General features: G+C 39.5%; 1 protein-coding gene across 1 annotated transcript; it reads left to right on the top strand.

Annotated features, from left to right (window-relative positions):
- The first annotated feature begins 503 nt into the window (after positions 1-503).
- CAAP1 (caspase activity and apoptosis inhibitor 1) lies at positions 504-21,985 on the top strand. The gene is made up of 6 exons (XM_050912977.1): positions 504-635; positions 1,724-1,924; positions 3,468-3,552; positions 4,557-4,632; positions 14,804-14,877; positions 20,873-21,985. Exons 1-6 carry the CDS (start codon positions 504-506, stop codon positions 21,214-21,216), a joined length of 912 nt encoding a protein of 303 aa, XP_050768934.1. The 3' UTR covers positions 21,217-21,985.
- The last annotated feature ends 484 nt before the right edge of the window (positions 21,986-22,469 follow it).

Here is a 22,469-nt window from a genome sequence, read left to right as displayed (position 1 = left end):
AACGGGTGGCTTGCCTACGTTTGCAAACAGTTTTATTCCACCTCGGTACCCGAAAAAAAAATACTCAACAAAATTAAAAAGCATCCGAGACCACTCCAAACCCAGGCAGCCGGAAAGCCACGGTGCGGAGCCGCCGCTGCCGCCGCCAGCAGCGCCCGCGGCGCGGCACAGGCGCGACGCAGCGGCCCCAGCCGGAGCCCGAGGCGTGCGGGGGCTCGGCAGAGAGCCGCCAGCAGCGCCGCCACGCAAAACCCCCGCGGGGCGACGCCTGAGGCCGGAGGCCGGCCCCCATCCCCACCGGGGGCGGCGGGGCTGCAGCGCAGCGGGGCCCGCCCGGCCCGCGCGCCCCACCGCTAACGGACTGCCCCAACGGCTCCCCGCCGGAAAGAGCGCCGACGCGTTGCGAGGCGGCCTATCAGGAGCTCCGCCGGAAACACGCCTCGCCCTGGGCGCGGGCCTGCCCGGCGCGCGGGTGGTGGGGCGCGCCGGGCCCCGGCGGGGCGATGCCGGGCAGGAAGTCGTCCAAGGAGAAGAAGCGGCGCCGTTCGCGTTCCTGCTGTCCGGAGGGAGCCCCGGGGCCGGGAGGCAGCGAGAGGAAGCGGCGGAGCACCGAGTCCAGCCACGGTGCCCCGGAGGTAGCGGGGGAATGGAGGGGCGGGCGGACCGCCTCGCGGCTCTGGCCGCCGCTTTCCCCCCTCCGCCTCGGAGTGACGGGGCTCGGGCCCGGCCGTGCCTTCTGGGGCGCAGCCCGCCCGTCCCCGCCACCGCCGCGCCCGCCTTCCCTGGCGCCGCGGCGGGTGAGGCCTGGCCGTTGTCACTGCCGTGAGCTGGCTGCGGGAAGGGTCGGGGGGCAGGCGGCTGTGCCCGCTTCTCGGCCGGCTGGTTGCGGCTGGCTCCTGTCCGGAGCTGTGGCCTAAGCACGGGGCCGCTTACGTTCCGTCAGAACTTGTCGGCGTGCAGCTGCGCGGAGGCGAAAGCTCGGACGGGCAGTGCCGTGGTGCTCCCCGTGCGCGTCCCGGGAAGGGCGGTCTGTGTTTTGCCAGGTGTAAGAGATGTGGGGCACAAGCTCAGGGGTGACCCCAGTCGCGGTGCTCGTGCTTGCAGGGCTGAGAGTCTGTTCTGGGAGGCGTTGGTGCGCGAGTACGAAAATTAGCGTGACACGCGCTCCGGAGTGAATTGTGGGGCTGTCAAAATGTGTTCCTAGCTGGTTTTTTTTAAGTGTAGAGGTCTCCCACTGATGTGTGGAAGATACATTTTCGGATATGAAGCTCACTTCTATTTTCGGAAGACTGTGCCACACAGGGAATTGTATGCCAATTTCCTTCTTAGCAGGGTAGCTGTAAATTATGAGATTAGTGATTTAATTGCACAGCAAATTAGAGAGATGGATGTCTTCGGCCTTATAGCATGCTTTCATGTATAAGCAGCAGCTAGGTATTTGCAGATAATATTTTCCAGTTAATATTTAAAAGTACTTTTTGTCTCTTGAGCCTTTTAAAATTTCCCCTAGCTTAAGAATGGCTTCAGTAACCAAAAATGTAGCTTCTGTAATGCAGTTACCCTGCAAACTAAAACACTGTCTGGAAGCTCAGAAGTCCACCTTAAGATATACCTTGCAATTATGAAGGGAAAACTATTGCAAGCACAAATGAAGCTGTAAGTTTCCTTCTTCTCTAGTTCACTAGAAAATGTGAAAATTGTATTTGTCCTCCTTGATTTTTAGGAAGCAAAATGCAATGTACCACCTGGAGACAAAGTGGAAGAAGCTGAACAACCTAGTGATATAGAAGAAGGAGGATTAGATCTCAGTGTGTCACTCAAACCTGTCAGTTTCTACATCGCGGACAAAAAAGAAATGCTTCAACAGTGTTTCTGTGTCATAGGGGAGAAAAAACTACAGAAGATGCTGCCTGATATTTTAAAGGTACTGAAATACACTTACCATTTATATACTTTTTACAAGCTTGAATGCTTATGTAACAAAGCACACTTATCTCTCAAGTCTAGTGGACTTCCAGCTTAAAAACTGCCTGTATATTTCTTAAATAAAGATTATATCAAGTCTCTGAAAGGGAGACTTTTAAGATTTGACATAGTTATTCCAGTTTACTCCTTTTTCCACTGCTCAGCCATTGCTGAACTGCAGGCTGCTTATTTTTATACTGTCTGTCTGTACTGGTTAGTTAAATGCAAAAGGAATTTCATAATTGCGTGGAGTAAATTCAGTAGTGTTGTTCACTAATAAATATGCTGATTTGTTAATAAACGTTTGATTTCTGTTTGTGTCAGCTGAATTTCTTTGTATGGTGTTAAATTAATGTCTGAAATAAGGCAATAAAACCCCTTCTTGATAAACAACTGCTGAAGCTGTAACTTCTGTGGACTTTAGTGGTAGTATTGCTAGAGCTTTACTGGCTTGGAACACATGCTTTTTGAGTCTTGTGAACTGCGGGACTTGGTAAAAATAAATTAGGCTAGCAGCCTGTACAGAAGAAGAGGCTGCAGGTGAAATGCCATTTGTGTGATGTTTGTTAATAGTTTTAAAATTTTTGTCTCCAATTTTTATCTTTATGAGTCATAATATAAGTGAGGCAGGACTTCTTCATTTTAAACACATAGTGAATTGCATACAGTCTCATCCATTTCTCTTCTCTGGGAGAAGAAAAGAGGTCTGGAGCCGCTGGAGGCAAAGGTGTGACTGAGTTTGAAAGGAATTTACCTGGTGATGTAGAACCAAACCTACAGTAGGGTTGTGAATGTTACAATATGCTCAGCACTTCCTGATTTTGGTACTTGTATGTGGTATCATAGTTCATTTGAAAGTGTGAAGTTATCACTTTATTTCACCAAGAGGACACCAAGTAGTGTGAAAGATGTGAAGGTAGCTGGAATACCCATGAAACCTGTGGCAGTGTGTGGTATGTATCAAGCATGAGAAATGCATCACAATTTACATATTTGTTTTCTTTATTGCGATGTACAACTGTTGGTGTGTTGTCAATAGCAGTGTTTGCTTCAGTTCGTGAACTTGGATTCAACAGTTGGCTCTGGTCTTTGCAGGCTTAATTATGTAATCCACCTGCTCCTGAGTGACGGAGAATTAGGAGTAATCAGGGCTACAGTTATTTGCTGTTCCATGCTTCACACATATGGCCTCATATTTCTACTGCTCAGTGTTGCAGCTGCAGTGAAAACTCCAAGCCATAGGTCAAGTAACTAATAGTGTGTATTGCTTAATTTTTCAGAAAAAAACACACACACGCTATTTCTGGTAGTTGTCAAAACTGAAGCACCTACTTGCTGTTTTTCAGCAGTTGCTGAAGGTCAGTGCAGGTCAGAATAGGGAAGGGACTTGCAATCTGAGTTAACTCTTCCTTCAGTACAGTTGGAGTACTACTTACAGTTCGTAATTACTCTGTCCTCAGAAATTTTTAGTAGCTCGTGGTCTGTCTTATCTGTCTTCTTAGAACTGTTCCATGGACGAAATCAAAAGGCTTTGCTTGGAGCAGTTGGAGCTGTTATCTGAAAAAAAACTCTTGAAGATACTTGAAGGTATGAATGAAACTTTTAAGCACCACTGTACACCAGAGAATTGTCTGCCTCTAAACTGGATTTTCACTGTTTCTAGCTGGTAATATATATATACACACACTAATAAGTATGTATCAGTGTGTGTATATATACGTGTATATATATTCGTATGCATATATATTAGTATTACATATATACACATGCTAATATTATATATATATATAGTGTGTATATGTATATATGCTGGTTTTGATCTTTTAAGCTTGGATGAAATCGTCCGTTGATTTAGAAGCTATTAAGGACACATTCAGAAAACAGTATTATAAGCTCCTTTTCCTTAGTACCCAAACTAAGAACAAAGCGTGTGACTTGGTGGAAAAAACAAAGCTAGGAATGTAGAAGTATTGTTTGAAATCCATTATTTTAGGTAAACAGACATTAAGTTGTCTCCTGGTTCTCTGCAGGGGAAATCTGACATACTGCAATACTGGTTCAATTGTATTAGCAATTGCACTGGAGTAGTCAGTGTAGTTAAAGGATTCTTGGCGGATCCTTCTGCTCTGCTGAGACATACAGTTCATGTAATTTCATTAAGGATATGACATTCCAGCTTTTCAGTATCTTATTGAACTTCCACTTGATATTTAAGGCTGTAGAATTTATTAGTAAACGTATTGCTGTCTTCTCAAGGAGGTGAAACTCTTCGAATCTTGAATGCTGTGGAGTACCTTCTATTAATTCTGTCTCCTGCGCTTTATTTTTAGTGCCTATAGTATTGTACTAGCAGTAGCTATTCTGTTTTTTTATAATACAGTGTAACTGAAAAATGCCAACCATGTGGCTAGCGGAAAACTCAAAAATGAGGTTTTCGGTTTTGACTAAGTCTTTTAGAATATCTGCTTTAACTGAGGAAAAAAACCCTCTTCTGCTGATTGCAATAAAGTTAATCATTAAGAGTAAGCCTAACTATATAGCATTAATTATATTACCTGCCTAAATTTTCATGTTTGAAACTGTATACCTAGGCAAGATTGGAGCTGATTCTGATACTGACGAGGAGGCAGATGGAGGAGACAAGACTGGAGGTGAATCAGTCAGTCAGTGAGTAAAAGACAAGACACTTAAAAACTTAATTTAAGAATTAAGGGGGTTATTAAGATTAATTAAATTATTAAATTAATTATTAAATTAAATTAAGAATACAGGGATTTTTCATGAGAAATGATCAAAAGTAATGTTGAAAGACCCAAACGCTATATCCTTAATTATGTGATTACTTTAGTTGGATGATGTCCTGGTTTCGGCTAGGACAGAGTTAATTTTCTTCCTAGTAGCTGGTATAGTGCTGTGTTTTGGATTTAGTAGGAAAAGAATGTTGATAACACACCGATGTTTTTAGTTGTTGCTAAGTAGTGTTTATACTAAGTCAAGGATTTTTCAGCTTCTCGTGCCCAGCCAGCAAGAAGGCTGGAGGGGCACAAGAAGCTGGGAGGGGACACCATCAGGACAGCTGACCCAAACTGGCCAAAGAGCTATTCCATATCATATGACATCATGCCCAGTATATAAACTGGGGGGAGTTAACTGGGGGGGGGGGATCGCGGCTTGGGAACTAACTGGGCATCGGTCAACGAGTGGTGAGCAATTGCATTGTGCACCACTTACTTTGTATAGTTTAATTCTTTTAGTATTGCTATTGTCATATTATTATTATTATCATTATCATTGTTTTTCATTCCTTTCTGTCCTATTAAACTGTCTTTATCTCAACTCACGAGTTTTTTTTTCCTGATTCTCTCCCCCATCCCAGGGGTGGGGGGGGCAGTGAGCAAGCGGCTGCGTGGTGCTTAGCTGCCGGCTGGGGTTAAACCACGACAGATGACAATGAGCCGTGACTGCTAACAAGCACTAAACTTATAAACATGGCATTGTCACCTTAAAACATTAAATGTGTCTTGAGCACATAACTGGGTTTCATAGTGGTGTTACTGCCCATCAGTTGAGTTGTGGTAATTGAACATGTGCACACTCCTAGCCTGCAGCAGAAGTGAAGTAGTATAATTTAGGTTAACCCTCTTTGAGTGAGCTAAAGCAGGTTGAGTAACCCCTTCTCACGGAGGTCAGTGAATTGTGTGTGTTTTCAGTTCAGCTGAGATGTATTCCTTCTCTTCCACTTTTCTTTCTGGTCCTTCATTCCTGCCGCAGTTGAAGCAGCACTGACACTCACCTGTTCCCATGTTCTCTGTTAGGAATGCTGTAGAACGTCTAGAGTTTCAAGAACAGAGACTTCTGGTTTCTTATTCTTAGGTTGTCATCTGTCAGTTTTGTAAATGCCAACACTTTTTAACCTTTTCTTAAAATATGTGTCTGTTTTCTAAAGACAAGTCTTGCATAGTATATTACTAAGTCACTTTATTGAATGGGTGAACCCTTTCTGACAGTTTCCACGGATGTAGTGAAAGGGAAAAGAAAGTTACTAGTTATCACCTACAATGTATCAAATTTTATGACTCTAACTTGCTTGTGGAAGACAAAAAGGTTTTCTGTTTTCATTGCTGACCTGATTACATCTGGTCCACAGATTCAGTGCACAAACTTAATAAATCTCTGAGACAATACACCAGTGTTGGGCAGATTAAAGTACCTCCTAGTTGCTGGTTTGGTTAGTTCATCGAGACCTACTAAATAGAAAGAAATGGATGAGAAAGGTAGTGATAGTAATCCAAATTTCAGATTCTGGTCAGTATTTTTGATTTAACAGAGACCTGGTTTCTGATACTGTCTTTGATTCAGAACAAGTTAGGAAGTTATTGAATGAAGTAATTTTCTTTGATCACATCTCATCATCATACAAATATACTAGAAAATGGAGTGATACTAAGTTAAGTGATGTTTCAGTTTTTCTCATGATGCAGTTTTAATACCCTCTGACACTGTTTCTTCTAGGGTTCCATTTGGAGCCAATTTGTGACTGTATTCCCCCTTTGCTTTTCGTTGCCTACATGATCTGGGAATGGGTGTCTGTACATCCATTTATGTGGACTAATTCTCTTATTTTGGACATTGCCCTCTGCTGGCTATTTAAAAAAGCAAAATAAAAAAATCATAAACTACAAAATACACTAAATATCAGGTCTCTTTACGTAAAGGAGTCTCTGTTAAATGATTGATGTTTTGCAAGTGAACTTCTAAATAGAATGGGGAGACAAACTTGTTGGCTAAGGAAACCATGAAAAATGCCTCAGGATTTTGATTTCTGGAGAAATTATATATTTTCTTAAGGCCTAATTCACAAGCTCTTTACTGGTGCAAAATACATGAAATGTTCTTCATCTTAAAGACGTACTGCAGGATTAGTGCTGCTAGGTTTCAGAAAGGTAGTTCAGTGGCTGCAAGGTGTTTCAAAGCTACTGATGACACATGTATTTATGACCCTCAGTTACAGTAGATTGAGTAAAGTCTTGCTTATATGCAAATAAAGTAAAGAGTTGAGCTGGTAAAAACCTAAAAAGGGGAAATTGTTGTTGTCAATTAATGAATAAAACAACAAAATAAGGAGAGCAAGCAGGATTTACCATTTTTTAACTACCAGGTATATGAAGACACTTAACCCATTTGCCCATGGGAAGTAGGAAAGTTTCAGGAAAACAACGTCTTATAGGATCTAAATTGCGGTTTGGAAGTCTGGTGGTTTTACACTGTACAGATAATATTCCAGGCATAAGCAGTGAGTAAACCAAAGTGAGTTGGTGTTGTCCACCTTTTCTCATAGCTGTGTTGAAGTACAGCAGAATTAAAACTGACTAAGTTATTTAACTGTTGCTGCAGTTACCAAAAACTTACAAAGCTAGGTCAACTTAAGTTGCTGATGAGAAAGATGTGAGCAGTAACTGACAGCAAAATCAAGAAGCAGTTGTGTTTAAAAAAAGTAAAAGTAACAGAGGTGTTGATCAAAGTTATACAGCAGATTACTTCCTTTGAAGAACAGGATGGTTGAGGTGCTCCCCCCTGGTTCTTGTATCTCTGTCTCCATCCTGATAGTTTAATATTTCAGACCCTTCCAAACTGGCCAGGCAAGATATGTTGGTGTAGGAATTGTGGCTTTTCTTCTATTTTTAATGCAGTGGGTTAAAAAATATTATGCTACACACATGGGTGCTATCTCAGAACCTTGGCTCATAGGTTCAGCTCTGTGCTAGCTTTAACAAAAAACAAAAAGGGAAAGCTGTTTAGATGATAGAGAAATAAAGGGATATGAAGAAATAGGTGAAACGAGGAAAATTAAGGTTTTAAATTAATCATTAAGCCCAGTGCTAAGTAAGTAGAGCAATGTTATGCTTTTACAACTGTAAAATGTCACAGGCCCTTTTTGCTAAATAGGTCTAATCTTTGAGCATTTAGGTTAACTTTTTTTGCAGCCTGTGTGTAAATAAAAACAAACACAAGTTTGCAAAACTTCAGAAAACTGTGTTTCAGCCAGAACAGCAACAAGTCAGTCAGTAGGCAGGGAGGCTAAAGATGCAACAGTGAAGAAATAGTGACAACTGCATTGCTAAGCTAAACTTTGGTTGTTTGTAATCATTAATATGTTTTTAATTATCATCTGAGTTTAAATGGGTGAATTTGTTTGCCCTGAGAAGAGCTTTTTTAAAGCTTTTTTGTTTTGAATCCAACTTGTTTTAGTTGTTTTCATGGAAATGTAAACAAGGGAAGGGAAAATGTGAATGGCAAGTCTTACTCTAGTCAAAAATTTAACTGATTGGAAACATCAGTTTGTTTGTTTCATCCTTATTCTTTAAGAAAAAAAATACAATTTGACAAACTTACACTTTCAGCAATATCCGTATATCAATAGAAATCCAGAAAGCTTAAATCAATACATCTGAAGAAATTACAAGTGTATCAAAATATACAGGCTTTCTTAGAAGGGTATAGTTTGTACTGTGTCTTCTTTTTCCCAAAATAGGCAAATACCTAGATGTCTCTCAAGACTTGCTTCCTGTCTCTACCGTCTAAAAGCAGCAAGGATTTAGAGAAGTTTCTCCAAGTACAGGGAAGATTGCAAAATTCAGATCTTTATCTGAAGCTTTTGGATGGTATTGCATCTGTAATTGTAAAATGAACCTTCCTTTTTCTGATGCACATATCCTCATTCTGCCACCAGAACCAGAAGTCCTGAGGCTTTTCCTAAATTACAGCTCTGTAAAAGCTTCACGTTTCCATTAGCATGTAAAACACTTGCTGTGTTATTTTGTCACCAGCTTCTTCTAAGTTAAACACTAGGAATCCTAGAATAAGCATGCAGAAGAACTGAAGAAGCAGGGCCTATGTTTGCCACTAACTGGAAATTGCTATTACAATAGATAGGCTTCATTACTTGTGAGCTCTGTGTAGATTTTTGACTACGCAGTTCTCAGATTTTTGTTATTGTTTCTGTGTTACTGTCTGCAACAGAATACTGTTAAACCAACAGAATTGCTGTATACCAAGCTTCCAACTAAATGACAGATATGTAATTAATTGGCTAACTCCTTTCAATGTCCTGCAAAACCAAGCAGGCGTTCTTCCCATCTCACTCAAAAGGTATTAGCATGTTCTTGAGCTATTTCTTTCCTGTTCCCTGAATTGGCTCTTTAAATACCCTACAACAGAAGGACTGAAAGTAAGTTATTTGCTGTAGTAATAAAACATGTATTAAAAGAACAAGCATGCTAATATCATTATAGTGATCATATGTTCATATGTATAATGTGAGTAAATGATCTTTTGCTTTGAAAATCTAATGTGCTTTTTTTTTCACTGTGTGAAAATTTGCAGTTTAACATTTGCTCTTTCAAGAGTTTATAGGCTTTTTACTGCTTTGCAGTCATAAGTGCAGTTTTTGCTTGTTTTGTTTTTAGAAAGGCTACCAGTTTAAAGGCTTGCCTTGTATAAACATGTTTTGCTCCTGGGTACTGGGCTGTTCACAAGCATGCAATTGCCATCTGATACTTAACCAGATTGTCGTAGATGGGTATCTTCACCATTTAGAATCACTGAAAGAATAGGCTACATGAGTTACTAAACAGATACATTAGCATTTGGCATCTGTTCACTGTCTTCTGTTCTTGTGGTGTCCTCAAACTTCACCTGTAATCGAAGTGATGGACCTTTCATAGCTCATTAAACTATTTGATTAGCATCTGTCACTGGGGATAGCTTTCCTGAGGAGCACTACTTCATAAGGATTTTTTTCCTTTCTTTTTTTTTTGTTTGAATGGTTTGCTCTTAGTTATTTTAGTTCTCATTTGTCATGGAAAACTACCCTTGGAACAAAAATTTGCAGGAAACTTATGAGGACTTGGGACTTCTAGAAATATTTTTTAGACTTGGAACTGCAAAGGCATCTTCTTTATGTCAAGAGTAGCAGAGGTACTGATCTCAAGCCTCATTCCAGAGATTTAGGTGAATGTTTCTTAACGACAGTGAAAAGCCCTGTAAGGAAAGTATCAGCATGACTGTATCTCGTGTTATCAGACTGTCTTCTAGTCCAGTACATTAAGATTTTTTTCTGTCACAAAACTTTTCCTGCTGGTCTCCAACCCCAATTACTACTCAAGCTTGGAATCCCAGCCACCAGTATTGCAGTGCTATTGTATTAATCCTTAGCTTTAGCCGTCCACTCCTTTGACCAGTACCCCTTTTCCTAACCTGTGCTGCTGTCTTACTTCACCCTGCATAATCTGCTGGAGTTGTGGTACCAAATCACTCTCGAACCCAGATTTCTTTGACAGCTATGCAGATTACTGAAAGTAATAGGTTCTGTACAGAATCCGTGTGCCTGAGCCCAGGTAAGCATTGCACTAGTGTGGAGCATGCCAACATGGAAAGCTAGCATAGGGCAAATTTAAATTTACCACATTTGTCACCAACAACCTGTAATAGCTTCTTTCTGCTGAAAAGAACATACTGTGCAAATGTTGTTCTATCTAAAAAAAATAATGCTGAGTTTATCTCTTGGAAGAGTGACTTTGAAGTTAGCTGTCATCCTGAGGGAGAAATATATTTGAAGACTGATAAAAAGAGGGAGCTCCAAATTACTGTGGTCATTTACTAGCATGGCATGAAAGAAGAGGGTATTAGATTTGTACACACTGTGCCTTAATTTTACATTAGCATACCTTCTGCTTCCGTTGTTTAGAGACATGATGTTGTGCTACCCTTTCTTAAATCTATACTGCAATATAGATTATAAGAAATACCTTTTTCCTAACTAACAAACAGATTAAACAAGGTTAACAAGTTGAGAGCAAAACTGAACTGTGAACTGAAATGCTTCTGCTTGGCCACAAGATGGTGCAAAATGCCCACCTATGAAATGAAGTAGTGCAGGTTCACCAGCAATACAGTCCAATCCCATCAATTCTGAAAGAGTAAAATGTGCTGTAAAAGTCCTTTTGGGTTCTAAAAATTCTTTTGCTCGCAGTAGGTAGTCTTTAAAGGAACGTGGTTTTACTGTAATCATTGATAGTGTCAAGGCAACAGGAGGAAACTTTACAACAAGTTTTAATGCGTGATTTTTTCAGTCGATAATTTCTTTTTATGTAGCTGTTAAAATGGGTGTAGGTAATTTCACAGCCAGTGTTTGAACCATAGAGGTCACTCTGAGTTTTCTGTCAAAGGGGTGTTTATAATCCCTCAGTGAAATTTGGCTTTGGAGCTCATGGTGATACCAGAGATGTGAAGTTTCTTGCCTGGATACTGTTTGTGCAAGATCAGACTTTCCCAAGTGACACATTGCTGTCCAGTGCAGAGATGACTACTCAGTTCAAAATGATGAAGCATGTGTGTGAGGGAGGATGGGGTAGGGGCACCCTAAGCAGCTTTTGCTCTTAGTGATGAGCAGGGTATATCACAACCTTACTTTGGTCAAGAGTTGAGTGACTTAGTATAACGAATTGTTAGGAGTTGCTTAAAAAGAAAAAGAAGGTGGATCCTTCCAGATCTGTTGACCAGTAGCTGGTCCCAGATCCACTGCTCTCCCCAGTTGCTGGCACTTGGATGTACAAGCCCGCAAGGTTTGCATCCCCACTCCGGTTGCCGTTCAGACCTCGTTGCGCACACAGGCCTCTCTGATAGCTGGTGCAGACCTATGATTGTCCCCAGTAGCTGACAGTCAGACTGTTGATCTCTTGGGTATCTAGCAGAGCTATGGTCCCTCAACTCGCCTACTTGCAGACCCTGGTCTCTCTCAGGAATTTGGCCTCTGATCTTACAGTCTGTTTGGTACCTGACTCCCAGACCTCTCATCCTACTTGCTGGCTAGACTAGCCTGAGGTTTGCTGGTGAATTACAAGCATCTGCATACACACTGATGCATGACGTTGATGTTCCCCAAGGAAGTGTGCACATTTTTCATTCTGTCTGGTTTCTGGCAGCACAGTCCTGCAGGCCCCTATGACCTATGGTCCCCTTTGCAGTTGCTGGCACTTAGACACACACACGCGCGAGCGCACGCATATATACAGAAATTAGTGTCCTCTCATTTTGAAAAATAGTTAGTATAGCAATAGAGTTCAATAAGAAGGCAGGACAGACTGTGGTGATTGGGTCCAGGGCTTGGCCAGACAAGTGCACTGACCAACAACCTGTTTATGCTCTGCTGGTCCTGTATCTTCTTTTTTTTTTTCCTTTTTTTCCCCATGCTTGTTCCTTCTCAATCTGCCTCGGTCTCTCCCTTTTCCCACGTTTGGTTCTTCCTCTAAACATCCCATGCTGCCTTACACGTTCCTACACTCCCCTTAAAAACATTCGCCAGTAAGTTTTATGCAATCCTGAAGTGCTTTTCCCCAGCATCCTATACACACCCCCTTGCTCCTTGTAACAGTAACACCCTTCAGCCTATAAGGTGATTTCTCTAGCTGACTGCTCTTAGTAGGTTTCATTCCCAGAAAATGGGCTGGTTGCTCTCCTTTCACAACCCTACAAGCAACTCAGGCGGGGTGATCCCTCTGCACTGATGAAGTTACTAGGGTTCCTCTGCTCCTCACTAGGCCTTTGTGCTTATGGTGACTCACCACTAAATGCATAACCTAATGGGCAGGACAATACAAGGGAGAACTGAGTGTGATAAACCTTGGCAAGTGACAGGAGAGCAAAACCTGATATTTCTGGGAAGGTGTGCTATGACAGCATCATGGACTGATTTAGTTGGTGGTCTGTGCTGGCATCTGGCCTAACCCCACCAGTAATGGAGGTGGGTGGGGAAATGTTGCTACCCAGGAGTTTGGCACTGTCTCAAAGCAGAGAACCAGTTAGGCTTTGGTCCTAAGCTGCGGACTGGAGCCTGGCACTGAGAGTCCTGAGAGGGTGTTTCCCCTGGGCTAGGCTGTGCAGGCTCACTGGAGTGGTAATTGGGGTGGGTCTCAGTTAACTCTGACTGTATGGGCGTGTGTATGCGTGCAAAACTTTTCCTCGCAGCCTATCCTCTGCTTGATCCACTTAACAAATTGAACGTGGTAATGTCATGTTGTCCAATGTTCCTTCTCCCCCATGACAGCAGGCAGATTGAGACTGGTTAACATGTCTAAACCGTCACATACAGCAGACTTAATTTTATCTGTTGAATTCCTGGGCTTATTTTACATCTAACATGTGAGGGCTGTAATCCATCTTGCAACACCTCTGGCCTTTGTAGTACAAGACTAATGACTGGAATAGAAAATAAATGAGCAAACTCTCTTTGTTCGTGAAGAGGCAAAGTTTAAATAATTTTCTGAGGGGGTTAGCCGTATATACAGAACTTCCCACTCAGCATAGCTATTTGAACATCTAGTTTGTATCCATTCCTTCTCTTTCAGCCCTGCCTGGGAATGGAAAGTCCAACAGAAATTAAAAGGTTGGGAGGATACTTCTTGAGTTGACCAAGTAGGAAAGCAAACTGAAAGGATACATACCACTGAGTTCTGAGAAAAATGCATCACAGTAAATAGTCTATTCCCAGTTTATTATAATGGCATTGGTCAGTACGTTTCTTTCCTTACTTAAGGTGCAGAACATTTGAAAATCTTTTTTTTCAGGTGCTGTGTGCATATGAAAACAGCTACACATTCTCCTTAATCAATTATTGCATGCTACGATACACATTTATGTTGCAATGGGTACAAAAAGTGGGGAAAACAGAAGAGTCTATTGATTTGTAACCTTTGCTACTACAGAAAAGGAAATAGCAATCAAAATAACTCTGTCTCTTAGACCAAGATGGCTAGAAGTATTACGATGTTCTTCCTCCTGACATAACCGTTGGACACTTGAACAAAAATTTATCTTTGAGAGCGTGGGGAAAATAGATGTGTATTCAATTTTAGGAAAAGCCTTCAGGCCATTACTGAAAAACAAATTGTTAAAGTCATTATATTTACATCTGTGATACCAGAATACTGCTATCCTTTTTATAGTGCTGTTTAGCTCCCACAGGCAGGATAGTTGCATTGATTCCATATTAATATGTATGAAACCAATGCCACACGGACATTCAGGGTAGGAAATTGGCGATTCTACTGTCAAAATGCTCGCTGAACATGGCAATTGAATTCTTCCTGTGATTCTGGGTCCTTCTACCTTCCTTCTTCCTGTATATTTCACAGTATTTTCACAGTTTGTATAACTAGTACATGCAAAATGTGTGAAGGACATGAACATTTCACAAAAGTATCTCTTCCTTATCACTTGTATAAAGCAGTTGAAACCTTACAGGTCAAGGGTAGAAATCTTTAAATAGAAGAAATAGAGAAATGCAGATACTGAATACAATTTAACAGTTGAGTTGTGTTTCGTTTTAAAAAAAATGTCCCTTTGTGAAACTATGAGATTATGATGTAGGAGAGATGGATGGTGGTAGGGTGATGGTAGCTTCGTGAAAATAGCTTCTTAATTTCAAAAGAAAACAGTAAACAGTATTTGAATGCAACTGAAACTATAATTTTTTCAAATCATTTAACTGTGTGACAATTTTTTCTGAGTTTTAGAGAAAAGTGAGGGTTGTTATTCTGAAAGGCTGGGGTGTAGTGGAAATAATTACTTTATCCTTATGTATCGCTAGGCAAAGCAAAAAAAAGCTCATTCTCAGGCGCTTAGATTAGCACTCTGTACGTTCTTTTTGCCTTTATTCATACTGTAGCTGGCCTATTGGCCTACCACCACATAATTTCTTTAGTTAAAGTAAACATTTCTTAGAAAAGTTCTCTTAAATTGTAAAAGACGTAGATTAAAATGTCTTCTTATTTGCTTCCAGACAGGACAACAGTATAGATTCTACTTCTTCTCTCAGAGAAGACAACAAGCTGGAAAGTCAGGAATCAAAACAAGGTATGTAGTGGAGAAAGCTGAAATTTTGTTTTCGTGATGTTGGGCAGTGACTAATTCCAGATAACTGATAGCTCTCTTTTGAACAGTAGCTGCAATCACAGAGAAGCATGCTCTTAGAAATTGGCTGGTGAAGGGTTACAACCTCTCCCTTGGGCCCAATTCCAGAAAAGGAGAGGGGAACATTGAAGAAGACATTGTAGGAACTTTGGTTTGTTAATTCTCTGAGATTGGAGAGTTTTTTGTGGCTAGAAGCAAATTGCAGCTCTTCAGAGTTTGCTAGTTTAGCTTCTGGAACATGACTGAAGCTCTTGCAAGGCTCATTTGGCTCTTCATGTCTGGTTTTTCAGCTGAAGAGGAACTTCAGTCATTTCAATTTCTTGGTATACAGGTGATTGCTAATATTGCTGTTACCATTTGCTGAATTCTTCGAGAGTCAGTTTTACTTTCTGTTGAGATGATCATAAGAGTCTACAGTACTCTGTTTTGACATTCATAGAAATCCATTATAATAATTGTTTGCCAAAGGACTGCTTGTAATTTCATAATTTTGTTCAGTCTTGATATACGATACTTTGCTTTGTTGGATTGTGCAGAGCTGAGGTCCAATGGAATGTGCTTAACACCCACCACTCCTGATAACTGGCATATTTTACTTGAAGTCAATGCCAGTGGAAGTACACACTGAAATCTTTGAATCTCTGAGGACGAACGTTTTGTCTTGTATATTTTCTCTTTTTAAATGCAAAAATGTAGTAGGTGAGACATTCAGGTACTAGAGTGATTGGCAGAATAGGAAATGTAAAAGCATGTAAGTTAGTGGTACACATTTGAGTACCTGCTGCGTAAGGAAACAGTTTTCTTAACCTGCAGCAGTATTTGTTTCATTCCAGTCATTAAATCAGCACCATATAACAACTGCCAGTATTATTTTGTGCATGAGGCACTAGAATTGTAGGTGTTTCTGTCTCAGTCTGTTTATTTTCATTTGGAGTAGCTGTATGCGGTAACATCAGAAATAGCTTTTCCAATCAAAGAATGTTGCAAATTCTTATAAGCTATATTTCTCTTCTGCAAAGATCTAACATTATTTGCTTCCTGCAGCTCCTATTTCACAATTCAGAATGTAGTCTGAAAGATGTCTCTTGGACTAACTTTGTGAAACATGTTTTTTTCTGAAGTTACTAGTGAGGGGAATTAAACAGAGAAGGAAAGAGTCATAATAAAAGCATCAAAACTTTTAGGAGCAGGTTGCTATGGCTTTGTGAGGAATGCTTTAAATGTTGCTGCTTGTGCTATATGGAGTGACCTTAGAACTGACAGATTTCCTGCAGATCTCTTCCACTTTTGTATTATCAAAGGGAATTGATGACTGTTGCAGGTGATTGCTTCATTGTTGTTTTTTATGACTTAATCAACCAGAGTATCATGATGGCTTTGGGCTATAACAGTGGCTCCACTCAAGATGTTAGCTTTAAAGAGCTTTTGAGAGTGTCAATATAAATTTAAAAATATAACTCTAATAATTCTACTGAGCTGCAGCCTGTGATGCTATGGGAAAAGAAGAGAGAATGAGAGGATAAGCAAAAGTGGATAAAATAAAATTAAAAAACAGAATTAAGTGTGCTAAAATGAATTTCGCAACTGTAACTGAAGGAAAAAGTAAAAGTTGTCAAAATGAAAAAGATAATAAGAAATGCCAGCCATGATCTTTATTACTGGGTAAAATTACAACTGCAAAAGAGGGAAATAAAGCCCGTCAGCTAATTAATCATCTGTAGGCCAGTGAGCTTGTATGAACAATTTGGAGGCTCCAAATTCTGCATGGAACCCAAAGCGGCTTTGCCCACCTTCCTGGTCCATACTAATTCTGGGACAGACATGAATGACTGTTAATATTTTGTTTCTTCTTAGTATGTGGCCAATACGAAAAGGAATCCTGTGGTGGGTTGACCCCAGCCAGCAGTAGACACCCACCAGCCGCTCAATTACTCCTCCTCCAGTGGGGTGGGGGAGATGATCAGAAGAGCAAAAGCGAGAAAAACTTACGGGTCAAGATAAAGACAGTTTAATAAGCGAAGCAAAAGCTGTGCACTGAAACAAAGCAAAATAAGGGTTTTTTTCACTACTTCCCATTGGCAGCCAGATTTTTAGCCACTTCCTGGAAAGCAGAGCCTCAGCATGCGTAACAGTTACTTGGGAAGACAAATGCCATAACCATGAACATCCCTCTTTCCTCCTTTTTGCTTTGACCTCTTATTGCTGAGCACAATGTCATATGGTAGAGAATATCCCTTTGGTCAATTGGGCTCAGCTGCCCTGGCTGCGTGTCCCTCCCAACCTCTTGCCCACCCCTAGACTACTCGCTATGGCATCAGAGTGAGAAACAGAGAAAGCCCTGAGGCTGTGCAAGCACTGTTCAGCACTAGCGGAAACACTGGTGTTTATCAACACTGTTTCAGAAACAAATCCAAAGCACAGTGCCTTGCAGGCTGCTGTGAAGAAAATTAACTCCATCCCAGCCAGACCCAGTTCAATTTGGCAGTGAATTAGGATGAGTATGCTCAGAAGATAACTTTCAGGTGCACCTATTTTTTTTGATCCGTGGAAATCCTGCTTGGTTGAGCAGCATGTTACGTAAATACTGACTAATGCTGTGCAGCAAGACAGAAGAATTTCCATTTCTTAATCATGTTGATTTCCATTTCTTTTGATCTTTCACATACTTTGTGTCTTGCAAGGTAAAGTTGAAAAGATAGTGTTCAAAGTTGATTTGATGGTATGGGAAATAGGTAAAACTGCATCTGAAACTGAAATATTAATCTTGAAGTTACTGTCACAGCAGGAATGGGGCAAAACTACTTAGGATTGAAGAAGACCTTGGTACGTTCATCTCTTATGAGTAGTTGTTATAGACACTGCTGTGAGGAGGATTTTTTATAGCTTCAGAATCATTTATGGTTTAGGCTTTCAGCTTTTATTGCATGAAAATTGTGATTTATCTTACAAAAAACGAAGACCAGAAGTTCTCTGGAAACTTCATCTATATGGCTTATCGTACATTTTCCAGAGTTGAATTTGCTTTCTTGTCAGCTTTGATTAGAACATTGGAGGTGCCACATACCTTAGCTGTATATGTTCCCATATACGCTATATTTGCCAGTGTCATGGCCAGTTTTTGCAATCCAGTAAACCAGTGTTATGAGGTACTGGATTGATAACTACGTAAGATCCTAAATCAGGAGTGCATTCTCAGTCAGGGTAACACGCAGTGTTCCTAAATTGGGACTTAAATACTGTGACAAATCATAGCCTGTGATCAGGAGTCAATATCTGAATATCTTTTTTTAAGTGTATATAGTAAAAAAATCTTTAATCCTGAATCAATAAAACCATTGGAGTTATGTTTTAAAATGTTACTATTGTTTATAAAACCAATTTGAGATTTTTTTGACCAGAAAAAAAAAATTATTTTCTCTTTCCCTGCCTGCCTGCCTCCCTCCCTCCCGTCCTTTCTCTTCTTTGTTTTTTTGTTTTTTAAGCAGAGAAAGTGCATTTATAGCTTTCTTAGTAGTCAGTATTGATTCTTTTTTTCACACCCTCAGGATAGCAGGGATGTCGTAAACCCCAAGAAAAATAGATCTTTCCTAAGGTTTTTCTGCACTGCTTATGAATTAAAACCAAATGAATGCATGTACCAAAAGCTGTTTTAAACGTTTAAAAAAAGAGTAATATTTTTCTAAAGCCTTATTTGTTTTTCCTTTAAAAGTGGTGTCTTTTAAGGTTGGTTTATTAAACTGATTTTGAACAAGGAACAATTTCATTTTTCTAATCCATCCTCTACTGCTACTCTTTGTACAGAACTTTCACCTAGTCTGAGGGGTTTGCACAAAAACTCAAGAAGAAAATATAAATCACTGTATGAATGGGGAGTTTTTTACACTTCACACTTGTGTTTTCAAGAAAAGTCTCGCATTCTTTTTGTTGCTTTTTAAATATTTCCTGTATAATAAAAGAAACTGAAACATTAACAGTGTAAAACAAAGAGTTCTAAAAATGTTGTTTCAAAGATGCTTTACTCTTTTTTGAAAGGGGAGAAAATTGTTTGTATTGAATCTGAAACCCACATCAAAGGAACATTCTTATTGAGTGGAATTATTAAAATAAAATTTCCAGAATTTTTCCAACAGTAAAACATCAAATGTGAGCATCTTGAACAAAAAAGCCAGTGATAGGAAGATAACTAGGTAAAGGTATTAAAATCATAGGTCCCTGCTGTGTTAGACTGCATTATCAATGGCTTGGTTTTTTTATAGTTTGAATATCAGTAAAATTCTGATTGCCAGATATTAAAAAAGAGCAATTCACAGAGGAAGTACTTGCATGGGTTTCCAGTATGTTGGTTGTTTTGTTGTTGATGAGCAATCCTTGCAAATCAGTACTTCTAGCCCTGCAGATTTGAGGTTCAGGAACCAAAGATCTGGATGGATGAAACTAGGAATTCCAAAAAAAAAATTAACAGTTCAGTGAAAGGGAACCTTTTAAAGCCGGATGTCAACATACTAATTTTAAGAATCAAAGAGTCACAGAATTGTTTAGGTTAAAAGGACTGTTTTGAGGTCATCGAAGCCAATGCTTCTGCTCAAGCAGATCAGGTGGAGCAGGTTGCTCAGGACCGCGTGCTGTTGAGTTTTGAATATGTGCAAGAATGGAGACTCCACAACCTCTCTGGGAAACCTGCTCCAGTGTTTGACCACCCTCACAGTAAAAAAGTTTTTACATGTGTTCAGATGGAATTTCCTGTGTTTTAATTTTTGCCCATTGCCCCTAGTCCTGTCAGTGTGCAGTACTGAGAAGAGTTTGACTCCCTTGTGTTCATGCTCTCCCATATTTTTAAAGGAGAATTAAAGAAAATTTAAAAAACCAGGTTTGTAATACTGTCTGAATATATATTAAATAAAGAATATTTTTTTATATAGAGAGGATCATTATAGACTAAAGTAGCTTACATAGGAATGTAAACTTTCTTTGAATCTTCATGGTCAGAAATTGTATGTATTTCAAAACCACAGATCTTTAGCTCTAAATCCTCATTATTAATTAACAGGGAACACAACCATACCTTTGGATAGTGGTACTACCAAAAGCAATTATAAAGCCTTTAGAATCAGTGACTTTACCATCATCTGACTGTAAATTGTTCATTTTAAGCAGGAACCAATCCTACTGTAAGTTTCCACAGATACAAAGGTTGGAGAAGGACTAATAATTTCTGAGGCCAGTGTGTCAAAAGCAATAGTCTCTCTGTAGCCAAATTGTGAGAACAGTTACTCAGATTGTGTTAGAGTTTGCTTTTATTTTATTGCACTGTCTCTTCTAATTATTTTTTTTTTTAAATAAACTCCAACTTTTAGCCAGCATTAAAAGCCAATGCCATAACTTTCTCCATGATTTTACTGAGTTAAATACATCTGAAATACTTGTGGTAGATTCTGAATAGTTGCACTATAAGTGGAGTTTCTATTAGGTTTTAGTACTGTGCCTGACTATAGTGTCCCACTCCTTTTAAAATACATAAAATAGTTTTAAAGTGTCATTTTAAAAACTGCATTTTGAAAACTGAGTTTACTTTAAAGATAATAAACAATAATCAATTTTGCACTGCAGAGGCTTCCTTGTGATATAAAACCTTATGACATTTTAATTAGGAAAATAGATCATATAACTTCATAGGATGGAATAAATTTTCCTGGTACTGCTGCTTTGCTATACTGCATGTTCTTCTAAATTGGCATAAAAATGCATTAACACTTGTCTAAATTAGATCAGCCTTACAAGTTGGCAGAGAAAAAGAAGAGGAATTAGTTGTCTTAAATTCATAGATCTTTTTGCCACTCTCTTAATCTGCTGAGAAACACTTTAAGCAGAAGCGATTTTGTAAGTTGAAAGAAAAATGGTTCTGTTAGGCAACTATATGATTGTTACATTTGTGTTACAGGCAAGGGAGAAGATAGTGATGTCCTCAGCATAAATGCAGATGCCTATGATAGTGACATAGAAGGCCCATGCAATGAAGAAGATGGCCCAGATGTGCAAGAAAACACTGTCAGAAGTGGAGCTGGTCAGATAGATGACCTTCAGAAGGACATTGAGAAAAGCGTGAATGAGATTCTGGGGTTGGCAGAGTCCAGCCCAAAGGAGCCCAAAGCAGCAACCTTAGCCGTTCCTCTGTCAGAAGATGTTCAGCCATCAGCACAGCAGCTGGAGCTTCTGGAGCTTGAGATGAGGGCCAGAGCTATTAAGGCTCTGATGAAAGCTGGTGATGTAAAAAAACAGCCCTGAGATTGCTTAGATTTAATTTTCAGTATTTGTTTTGAAGGATGTGATGTCTGTTCTCTTCAGTGCTAAAGTATATTTGGGTTGGGTATGACATTCCTCATTCAAACCCTGTTGTGTATCCTGACCTGTGGCTTAAGCCACTGATAGTTGGTTTCATTGCCTTTAGTGTGCTGCTTCCATGACATGCATAAACAGACTGGTTTGATGCTTCACTGAGATCAGGGCTCTTTGTGCTGAGTTGTCTCTTCAAGGAGTCACACAATGTATAGAGCTATGCCAGGAACCTGGTGCCTTCTAGAAATGTTAGAAGAATCAGGTTCTGTATAACGCCATGGTTAGAAATTATCAGCTATTTTATTTATTAGCAACTTGTTAAACTACTTGAGAAACTTGATTTATATGTACTTCATTAAAAATACCATTTTGAAGAGGTCTTTTGTCATGTGACTGCCTTCAGCAGTCTGTGATGGGATTTGAGATTGCTTATTTCTCCTTGGGGCCCAGCTCATCATAATGTAGATCTTCTAGTTAAAATGAATGATGATTCACTTAAAAGCATACTTAATTTTTAGAAAGTTGAATTCCTAAAGGGAGGGATTTTTTCCTTTCAAATAAACAGTTGAACAATGTTATTTTCAGAGTTATGAAAGTGCCTGAAAGTGACAAATACCAGGGTTTTTATACTGTTGGTCATGTAATTTTGTCACTCTTCTCCGCTGTTTATCTTCTGTGTCATAACTGAAATAAAGAAAACAGAGTTTTTTTCTTGACTGTGAAGCTTTTTTGTTGAATATTTGGCATAATATTTAGGGCAATGCAGCAAATCAGACTATTTAGAAGACCTTGAGTTTTTAAGACTTAACTGATGTAGTCATTTCATATGCCCTGTAAATAGGAAAATCTACCTAATTTCAGTATAAATGTTTTCTAGAAAAGGCATTTAATTTATTTATTATATGAGGTTTTAGAATAATAATTCTACTTTTATCCATTTCAACGGTATTTCTTTGTAAGTAAATAGTATTATAGGATTAATTTTCCTGCTACAATTTCTTACAGCAATTAAAATAATTCTGATTTTGTTTAGAATTAGTGCTGATTTTATACTTGGCTGCCAATCAAATGCATATTAAAATATTTGTGTGTGTGTTTGTGTATGTAAAAAAACACACACAAATCGATTTATTTTTTAAGGTATGAAATTTACGAATGTGGTCCCTGTTAAGTAAAATGATGTATTATATATTGGTACTTCT

This window comes from Gymnogyps californianus, chromosome Z (genome assembly GCF_018139145.2).
Source record: "Gymnogyps californianus isolate 813 chromosome Z, ASM1813914v2, whole genome shotgun sequence".
NCBI lineage: Eukaryota > Metazoa > Chordata > Aves > Accipitriformes > Cathartidae > Gymnogyps > Gymnogyps californianus.
This window is presented reverse-complemented; position numbering and strand designations above follow the sequence as displayed.